At 39.3% G+C, this 10487-nt stretch overlaps 1 protein-coding gene across 4 annotated transcripts in view; it reads left to right on the top strand.

Annotated features, from left to right (window-relative positions):
• PLCG2 (phospholipase C gamma 2) overlaps positions 1-10487 on the top strand; it is a 53521-nt gene that overhangs the window by 23875 nt on the left and 19159 nt on the right. For 3 of the 4 annotated variants that reach the window (XM_017741052.1, XM_017741055.1, XM_017741056.1), the window contains 11 exons: positions 1-27; positions 185-303; positions 1199-1284; positions 2200-2320; positions 3360-3528; positions 5322-5426; positions 5651-5740; positions 6281-6459; positions 7536-7736; positions 9015-9134; positions 10145-10325. In XM_017741052.1, coding sequence (XP_017596541.1) covers positions 1-27; positions 185-303; positions 1199-1284; positions 2200-2320; positions 3360-3528; positions 5322-5426; positions 5651-5740; positions 6281-6459; positions 7536-7736; positions 9015-9134; positions 10145-10325 — 1398 coding nt within the window. The remainder of the gene's footprint in view (positions 28-184; positions 304-1198; positions 1285-2199; positions 2321-3359; positions 3529-5321; positions 5427-5650; positions 5741-6280; positions 6460-7535; positions 7737-9014; positions 9135-10144; positions 10326-10487) is intronic. The other variant, XM_017741054.1, reaches the window with a different exon arrangement.

The following is a 10487-nucleotide window of genomic DNA, read 5'->3' as shown; positions in this document are numbered from 1 at the left end:
GCTGAACCTTTCCTCTTTGTTGATGAGGTGAGATAATGGTACTTTGTAGTAGTTCTCATAGACTTCTTTCACAGAATTTTCACTGGGTGGCAAGACCCCTAGACCCCTCTTGCTGCATTGCTGGATTTCTTTTATTCTCATATGGTAAAATTGTTTAAATTCAGTCTGTCTCTTTGTATCGTAGTTCCTTGCTTACCTTTTTGCAAAAGAAAACAGTATTTGGGATGAGAAATATGATTCAATAGAAGTGCAGGATATGAATAATCCTTTGTCCCACTACTGGATTTCTTCCTCTCATAACACGTAAGTTACCAAAAGTCGCGTTGTTTTTCCCTGTTCAAATAAATGTAGCACATGTGAGAGAGACAGTAAATTATGCCAGAAATTTGCTGTGTGGATGTGTAAAACCTTCCTACAGTGTGGTATAAATGTTGCAAATGGAGTTTCTGGGACTCCTTTTTCCCCTTCTCATAAGATCTTAGAGGTTTTGAGATACAACTCAGCTCAGCTGCCAGAAAATCCAAGTCCTATTACAAAAATAAAAAGAAGTATTGAGTTGAAACTGTTCTAAAAGCCTCTCTGCTTTCAGAAATTTAAGTTACTGAAGGGGCTTCCGTTCTTTCCAAGCACCAGTAGCCTCACTGAGCTCGTGTCAGAATTCATTAATTGTACAAAGTATGTGATGATGAGTTTGAACTGTCTTCAAATGAAGGGGGTTTGCTCACATAGCATTGTAGTGGAAAAAAAGGTGTGAAGGGAGGGAGGAGAGATAAATAAAATAATGCAGGGTATGCAATAAAGTGGATATGGATATGGCATACAGGTGTATTTTGAAGTATAAGGTGTGATATCACTCTAAATACCTTCCACATCCCTCCCACATGCTTATGCCTGAGCATGATGAGGTTTAAGCGTGTTTCAAAGCTCATGGTTTGCTCTCTAGAAGGATGTCAGAGTTGTCTGCTGTTTAGATTGAGCCTTTAGCCTCCTATAATTTGGTCCATTCAAAAACCTGATAGCATCACGCTGAGCAAAATCTGGTTCTTCCATCAGAAGTATAAAAAAAACCCAAACCAAACCAACAACAACAAAAAATCAGGATACATTCTCTATGACAGGAGGCAAAATATCACTGAGTGAGTGAGAATTGGTTGAAACAGACTCCCTGCTTTTTTTACCATTTTCTTTTACTCCTTAGATACCTGACAGGAGATCAGCTTCGCAGTGAATCCTCTACAGAAGCTTACATCAGGTGCCTCAGAATGGGATGTCGATGTATTGAGTGTGAGTAAAGAGCTTGTGGAGTGGTTTATAATATGTTGTCTGCACAAGTAGTTTCCTCTGTTTACCAAGAAAGAAAAAAGAACTGAAATCAAGAACTGTTTGTTTTCTGAATTTGAAGTTAGTCATATAAAAAACACTGATTCCTTAAATTGTTTTGCTTATGTCTCACCAATGCCTCATTCACTTCCTCTGATTCTTGTTCTCAGGCAGTTTTAAGATAGTCTTCCTAAATCTCCTCACTTTACAAAAAAATTCAATCTTGAATCTATATGAAAGCTTAGGATTTAAGCTGGAGTACTTGTGTAGCATAGATAGATAGTTTATTTAGCTGCATGGTAATACAGACAAGCCTAAGGCACAGAGATTTTTGTGATGTGGTGTCTTTTGTCATCCTGTTTAATTTACTTGTAAATCAGGTGATGTCTTGGTGCATTTGTTCTCCATCGATTGTGTATGTGTCTTCAGCTCTGTGCTTGTGTTCCTTATTGATAATTTTCACTTTAATTTCATGTTGTTTATTTGACTAATGCAAAATATATCTCATATTAGAGTTTCAGGGTTAAAATCAACAAAAGACAGAAGCTCTCAACTTGTCACTTGTTAGAGTGTCTTTATCCCTGGAAAATTACTGTAAACTAGTAGATCGACACTATAGTTGCCTGAATCTCTTATTTCCAGATTCCCACATAATATTTCTTGGGGAAACATTTTGTAGTGTATTTTATTTGTCTTGTTCTTACTTAAGTAAACTCAGTTTCCTCTGTGAGAGATAGAAATTCATCTGATAGACTATTTTATTAGAACAATAAGGTCTATGAATCAGTATGAACACTGGAGTTTTTATGTATCCTTTTTACTAGAGTCATTTAAAGAACTACTTGCTTTCTTATTTTTTCCACTGCTTGTCTTTCCTAGTGGATTGCTGGGATGGTCCTGATGGGAAACCCATCATTTACCATGGATGGACACGGACAACAAAGATCAAATTTGATGACGTAGTGCAGGCAATCAAAGACCATGCCTTTGTTACATCTGAGTAAGCTTGATTTTCCTTCAGCCTGTTTTCATATGCTTAGACCTTTCTGAACATAATTTCTCTGCAACCTAGAGAAAAAAGTAATCAGAGATTAATGGATTCCAGTAGTCTTCATTATTGCCACTTCTGGGTCTTTAATAGATGCAGTTTTGAGGAAAAGTCCCAGTGCATAATGATTTATTGCTAAGGAAGATAGTACCCTAAAGTGGTTTCCAGCTCCTTGTTTGGGTCTTTTTTTATTAAGTTGAAAGTGAAACTTCAAATGCTTAATAGTATGTCTTAATTCTTTTTCAAAAATTAACAAAATAGTACAATTGACAAATAATATGTCTGTCAGGTGGTGTTTGTGTTGTAGGGGAGGTCTTAGCTGAGAAGATACAAAACTCATAGCATGTCTCCTGAATTGGTAACATGGGTTTAGATCTGCATCTCTGCCCTTCTGTGACTTGTACTGAGACGTTCTTAACATGAAAAATATTACTCAGTACCCGGGAAAGAAATCAAGCTGTCAGTGTCCTGTTTTTCCATGTTACCACTTGGACACAGAGAGGCAGTATTTTCCCATGTGGATCACAGGAACACTGTGTTAGTGACAACCATAATATGCATTATGGTTTCAGACTCTTCTCATAGTCCATGTGAAGGAAAACAGACACGATTTTGAGGAGAGGAGAAACAAATTTTCACATAATGGTACTTTAGCAGTGCAACTGTGCCCAAAGAGCTTGAAGGGAATCTTTGTCCTTGCAGATATTCAAATCTCTGCTGGGTAAAGTTCTAAACAACCTGATCTAACCTAGGAACTGGGTCTTCCCAAAGAAGGGGGGTTAGATGGACCTTCACAGGTCCCTTCCAACCCTGGCATCTCTGTGATTGCACATCTGTTATTACTTGTTGTGTCTATATCTTCCTTTTGTCTTCTTGTTTCCTTTAAATATTTTCTGTCCTCTGGGGGCTGAGGGAGGGTGTTGTCTTCCTTGCCTTGCCAGCCGTAACAAAAAGAAATTGTCTTCATTCACCTTGGTTTTGTCCGCCAAAGATACCCAGTCATTCTGTCAATTGAAGAGCACTGCAGTGTGGAGCAGCAGCGACATATGGCCAAAGTGTTCAAGGAGGTGTTTGGGGATCAGCTTTTGATGAAGCCTGTTGAAGCCAGTGCAGATCAGCTCCCATCACCAACCCAGCTGAAAGAAAAAATCATCATCAAGGTAGGCTTGCTTTGTGTGCTGGGAGATAAAATAGGAGAACAAGAGCAGGACCAGAAATACTGTTCCTGACTTCACAGATTACTTTCAAGAAACCCCTTGCTTGAAGTGTTTACTGGTTACATTTGACAGTAATGTACAGTGTTCTGTAAAACTCTGTATTAAAGTGCTTGCTCTTGGTTTTCTTTGCAGTAAGTGTTGGCAGTTCAAGTGCCAGATCAAATGTCAGCTCTTTTCTAAAGGTCTTCCAGCTCCTGAAATGTCACTCTAAATTTAAACAAGGGTTCACTGCTGCAGATGTTCACCACAGAGGTTTTACACCATGTGGCATAAAAATGACAGAAGTATGTTCTTGAATAGAAAGATAGATCAATATTACTATTTTTCAAGACTGCCTTTCATTCAAGTGAAACCCAAAGCTCTTGCGGCTGCACACTGAGGTTGTGAGGATTTCACAAATTGATGAGTGTTTGCTAACTCAGTGTGATTTAAATACACAGTTTCGTGAGTCACTTGTGAAACACAGAGGCCCTGCTCTGAGAAGGCAGTCCCCATTAGTGTCCTACCTTGTGGGCAGTGCAGGTGCCCACATCAGCTCTGTTGTGCAACAACAACACAACCAAAAGAAGACTGAAACTGTGGTAGAACTTTTCAAATGGCAACATTTGGTGAAGAATCTCAGGGCTGCTCATGATCTCTGTAGTAAAACAATAATTGCTTTTGTCCATGCTTCTGTTTTCTTGCTCTTGTAACAGTATTGCATCCTGTGTATTAAATATCTGAATGGAAGAAATAAGGGTATTGAATGTAAGATTGGAAATAATAGAACCCCACTATAAGGTGCAAAAGTTCTGTGCTTAAGTTTTTGGGGTTTTTTTTGTCCTCCCCAGACTGTCTGTTGTTTCCATGCAGAGCAGAGAGGGAACTTGCATAGGCACATGATTAGTAACATGACAGATCTGGTTTAAAGGGAATTACAAACTATTATGAGTGTGCACAAGAGAACATCCATATCACTCTGTGCTGTCTAAAAGGGCATTGACGAGTCTTTAAATAGATCAGCACCTGCCAGTGACCTGGTTGTGTTGTTTGGCTTTTGTTTGGAAAATGTTGTCAGTAAACAGTCAGAGGCAACACTTACTTCTCTGGCCTGTGAGATTTTTCAGATAGGTCTATCAAACTGAAATCAGCCATGAGTAGGCTGTGTGAACTGAACGTGGTTGAGGTCTGATGTGAGATGATTAATCCCATCATTAACTGCAGTTAAGTAATTGATATTGTCTGTGGCCCCTTGAGACACTTCTGTGAACCCTCTAAGGAAAGTAGAACTTGACTCCTTTTTTCATAAAGGATTTCCCCTTGTACTCATTTTTGTCATAAAAGAGTGAATTCCTCATTCATTTTAATTCCTTATCTTTTCCTTTTGATTTTTGTTCCTTATGTGCTGCTTTCTGCAGAAGGATTGCTGTTTATCCTTGTTTCTTGGTATGTGTCACTTCATGTTTTCTGTTCTCTAAAGAATGGTGAGATCTTATCAAACTACTTGTTTCTTCACTGCTTCAATGATACCTCTACTAGTTTTTTCTAACTTTTATTATGGGATCTAAATTTTAAAGAAAGAAGTTCCAACCCTGTTTTTTCCTTGTGGAACAACTGCTGTTATGATAATGACAGAAGGTGGCTGTGCAATGGAGGGAGATACTTCCAGTAACACTGAGTGTGCTGAAACATTATGACCAATTTTATGTGTGGTTCTCTCTGAGTGTATGTATGTTGGTTTTTTTCTTGTTTTTAAGCACAAAAAACTGGGGCCAAAGGGAGATATTGATGTGAACTTGGAAGAAAAGAAAGAAGAAAAGAAGCAACAAGGAGAACTTTACATGTGGGACACAATAGAACAGGTATTGTTTCTATGACATCTGCTGCAGGTTGTTACTCAGTTCTGTAATACTGAAAATTGACATAAATTTTCTTAATATTTGTGTAAGTAATATTATCAGTTGAACAGGTGTGGATGATGGGAAGAAGGTATTTTTTTTGTTGTTGCACCCTGTTTTGAGATTGTGGTTGAGAGTGGTTAGTGAGTTTCCCTCTGTTAATTGTTTTAATATCTCCTAACTTTCAGAAATGGACTCGGCACTACTGTGCTATTGCTGATGAAAAGCTTTCATTCAGTGATGATATAGAACAGAATGCTGATGAAGATTCATCCAAGGTGATGGCTGTGTTTTATTGTTTAAGCATGTTCTTTTTATTATCTCAGATTCTTTCAATGTCTACAGATGTGTGTTTTTTATGCCAATGAAATTGTACAGGTTCCATATCAGATAACAAGTGTGGAGATAAAAGAACTAAAAAAGGGTCTTTGACAAGGTCAACTCTACTTAACCTTATTTTTAATAAAATAACTTTTTCCCTTGGTTAATTGAGGACTTGCAAAGAGGAGTACAAGGACAATGAAATATAACTTCAGTGCTTATATGCTAGTGCTGATGTGTGCACTAAGTCTTTTAAATTTACTGCTATTCTTAAACTAAGCAGAATGAACTAATGTGTATTGTGTTGCTAATGTGTTACTTGGCTGTTGTGGATGGTAAAGCAGGGTAACAAAAAGGTGATTGGCTGGAGAGTTCAGGCCTACAAAGAGCTGAAACCCTGAAATAGTAAATTGTTATATATCACCAATAACAAGTACTTAGTTTCAAAGTCATTAAATTAGAAATGCGCTTTAAAAAATTCTTATTTTCTGATCTAGGAGGTGAAACGCACTGAACTGCACTTAAGAGAGAAATGGTTCCATGGGAAAATGAAAGGGGGGAGAACAACTGCTGAGAAACTGCTCCAGGAATATTGTGCTGAAATGGGTGGCAAGGATGGGACATTCCTGGTTAGGGAAAGTGAAGCTTTCCCTGATGATTACACCTTGTCATTCTGGTATGGTCATTGTCATACAAATTTAATGGGGGATTTATTTATTTTATGGCATTGCACAAAAATGTGTGCATTTTTCAAATACGCATTTATATATTTACAGCTGAGAAGAAGTAGGAATAGCACTAGAATGTTGTTGATGGGATTGGTAAAGACTACTTTCTAAAAAACTTCAGTATAGCATTGTGCATTTTGGCAAGGTTGTCAGGGCAGGAATAACCAGTTTGATTCCTCCCCCTCAGCTTTTCTAGTGTTCTGGCAGGATACAGGATTTGTTATTTCCTCAGTGAGTGGGCCAAAATTAGATATTTTAATTTAGGGATAAATTGCTGGTTTCTACACTGAAAAGGTAATCTCACGAGTTAGTCTTTGTTAGCAGAGATTGATCTTTTCAGTGTAAGGATTTTTCTAAAGGAAAATAATAAAGAATTTTCAGGGGGCTTTTTCTTTATGGGTTTTTTTTGTTTGTTTGTTTGTGGCTTTTTTGGGGGGGTGTTTTTTGGTTTGGTTTGGTTCTGGTTTTTTGTTTGATTTTTTTTTTTTTTTGTTTCTGGCTTTTTTGGGGGGGGGTTTTTTGGTTTGGTTTGGTTCTGGTTTTTTGTTTGATTTTTTTTTTTTTTTGTTTCTGGCTTTTTTGGGGGGGGGTTTTTTGGTTTGGTTTGGTTCTGGTTTTTTGTTTGATTTTTTTTTTTTTTTGTTTTTTTTGTTTGTTTGTTTGTTTGGTTGGTTGCTTTTGGTAGTCTGGGTTTGGTGTTTTCTTTTTTCTTCTGGTCGGGACATTATGAGGGATAGCCTCAGATGGATTTCTGAATCAGAGAGCTGTCAGAGCAAATTTTACAGAATAAGTTTATGCCAGATTTTAAACTACTGTCAGTTGAAAATTATTTTTTTGGTCCTGTAGCCTCCCATGTCAGAATTTTTGTTACTTGTTACATTGGCTGTTTTATGAGATGACACAGATTTCTTGCCTCTTAACAAGCTCTCCAAGTAGTTGACCAGGAATGGGTGGGGAAATGCTTTGAAAGAAGAAAATCTGTTGCAAACTCTGCATTTCCCTTATGGCCCCTCTACTCCTTCAGGAGGTCAGGCAGAGTCCAGCACTGCCGGATCCGTTCCACCAGTGATGGGGACACTGTGAAATACTACCTGACAGACAACCTCACCTTTGACAGCATCTATGATCTCATCCAACACTACAAGGAGGCCCACCTGCGATGTGCTGAGTTTGAGCTGCGCCTGACCGATGCTGTGCCTAACTCCAGCCCTCACGAGACCAAAGCGTACGTAGAGCAGAAGACAAGCACTGCTGTCATGTCAGTGCCCTTGCCTTGCTTTAGGTGGGCGTGGATTTCTGCAGAGAAAATCCCCTGGATTCAGGAGCACGCTTCAGTGTTGCTTGTCCGTGGAAGCTGGGGGAATAGGCATCCTGAAAGATGCTGAGTGAGAGCACTGACTTTGTGAGAACCTGGTACAACAAAGAGTGGTCACTGAGAAAGCAATTTCCTAGCAGCAGCTGGCAGATCAGTGAGAACTGTAATGCTGTGGAAATGTGCCAGTTCTTCCTTTGTCTGTGCAGTGTTTTACAACACCCAGCGGGTTGGGTTAGATATTTAGTAGCTGGCTGTGGTTTGGACACTAAGTGGTCATGGTCTGTGCCATCTGGAAGCTCTGTTACTGGGGCAGTGAGCCCAAACAGCTACGTTTGCCTAATCCCACCCACCACCTCACCCTGTCAGAGCTGGTTAGGCTGACTTCACCCCGTGTGATAGGAACTAAGCATGGTGTTTATTTCCAGCTGGTATTTGTCTGCCATAGATCCTGGGCAGAGCTTATTCTTGTTTTTTGGCAGAACACTGTAATCACTGCCCTTTGTTCTGTTTTCTTTGCAGTGGGCAAAAGTAAATCTCCTTTGCATGTAAAATGCTAATCTGTGACTTTAAATTTATTTTTTTTGCCCCCCTGGGATCTGGGAGTCACTGACCACCCACACATAACTTTGGAAGTCAGTGAGAGGGGAAGGAGAATTTAAAGGTTAGAATTTCCTGCCTTTCTGCAGAAGCTGGAGCTACACTGCCAGTATAAGTGGCCACAGTTTCACTGAAGGCACTTTGGAGCCAAAACAGCTCCATCCCTATGGTGAAAGATAAAATCAAGCTCTGAATAAAAATTCAAATCCCTGGTGTCTTTCTTTTGTCTGTGTTTAGGCTTTATCTTAAATCTACTGTGTCAAAATGTAATAAGTACTGAAAACCGAATGACAGACTAAAAGCAGGATGCAGTTCCTTTGTTTCAGGAACAAATGCAGATTTATGTTTTATGATTTCAGACAGACAAGGTGTTCTGATATATTCGTGATGCTTTCATCCAAAATAAACTGCTGTCTTACAATGTTTTGTAATAAACTGCTGTCATAGGTGCCAAGATGGGGAAAATCTAATGCATAATTTTTCTTAGAACGTTTGAAACTCTGTTGTTAATAATGCTGTCTGTTATTCTTCATAAATGACATTTAACAAGCCTTGTAATGCCTTGCCTGTTCTGGTTTTTGACTGTTGCAGTTGGTACTATAACAACTTGAGTCGGGGTGAGGCAGAAGACATGCTCATGCGAATTCCTCGGGACGGAGCCTTTCTCATTAGAAAGAGAGATGAACCTGATTCTTTTGCCATGACTTTCAGGTAAGAAAAGACAGATAGGATTACCTTACCTAGCAGCCCAACAATATTCTGGTTTTTCTTATTTAAAAAATAATGTTTTTTTAGAGTCATGCTATTCTTGCTTTCAAACTATGAATAATTACCGTGGTTGATTTGTGCAGCAGGCCCATGTATGAGAGTGTGTGCAAGAGTTGATTTGTGACTGGCCTAAACGTTTATGCTTTTATAAAGATTGTTTGAGCACCAGCTGTCCCTTTCTTCGCATACAGAACTATGGATGGCCCTTCTTTCATTCCCTGACACTCCTTGCTAAAGGGTGTTATTTTGAAGTTTCCTTCAGTGCAGATTCATCAATTATGCTATCTCCCTATCACCTAGAAATCCTGACCTGTCAGATAACTGAAATGTCAAAGTGAAATTGTTGGCTCTTCTTGCCAGGGAAAATAGTTTTGAATAGTTTTGTGATTCTTGTAAAAATATTAATGAAATATATAGAATTGGAGTGTTTTCCATTGTGCCTTCAGAGAAAATTGTGTTTCTCTGAAAATGTGTAATTTAGCAACATGTAAAGTTGCTTACTTACATGCATTGTTTGTTGAAGATGTCCAAAATTCCCCAGTCTCCTGTGTACTTTGGGTTGAAATTTTCTGTTGTTACCAAGGTGGATATTGAAGTAACTGGAGCTGCAGCATCTCAATAAAACTCAATAAGTTTCATTTCAAAGCAGCATCTTGAAAAGGGTGTAGGGGTCTTTTTGGGTGGGATGGTTGTCAATGGATGGTTTTACTGCATTTATCAATGCAAGCACAAACCTTGTATTTGACCACAAGAGATTTTTTTTCTTTAATAATTGATTTCTGTAGATACCAAAATGGTTATAATAATCATAATAATTGAATAAAAGAGACTTTGTTAGAGGGAGAAGTCATTTCACATGATGAAGGTGCACAAAGCAGCTTTGGTCCAGTTCAGAGCCCTGGTGCTCTCCCTGCAAACACCGACACCTCCTGAGCTGTGCCCTTGTTCCGCAGAGCGGAGGGGAAGGTGAAGCACTTCCGAATCCAGCAGGAGGGGCAGCACTTTGTGCTGGGAACCTCGGCCTACTTCGAGAGCTTGGTGGAGCTGGTGACGTACTACGAGAAGCACCCGCTGTACAGGAAGATGAAGCTGCGCTACCCCGTGACGGAGGAGCTGCTGGAGCGCTACAGCACGGTACTGGGATACTGGGATGGACTGGGGCGCTGGGCTGGGCTCTGTCTCTGGTACAGGATCTCTGGGGGAGGTTAAGCAGGTCACTTTCTGTGAAACTGAGATGCCTATACTGACTTCTTTCACAAAAGTGTGAAGGACAGCTTCATCTTTGATTACAGGCCA

The sequence above is a fragment of the Corvus brachyrhynchos genome, unplaced genomic scaffold, assembly GCF_000691975.1.
Source record: "Corvus brachyrhynchos isolate BGI_N302 unplaced genomic scaffold, ASM69197v1 scaffold26, whole genome shotgun sequence".
Lineage (NCBI taxonomy): Eukaryota > Metazoa > Chordata > Aves > Passeriformes > Corvidae > Corvus > Corvus brachyrhynchos.
Note: the sequence above shows the minus strand (reverse complement) of the source record. Positions and strands in the feature narration are given on the sequence as shown.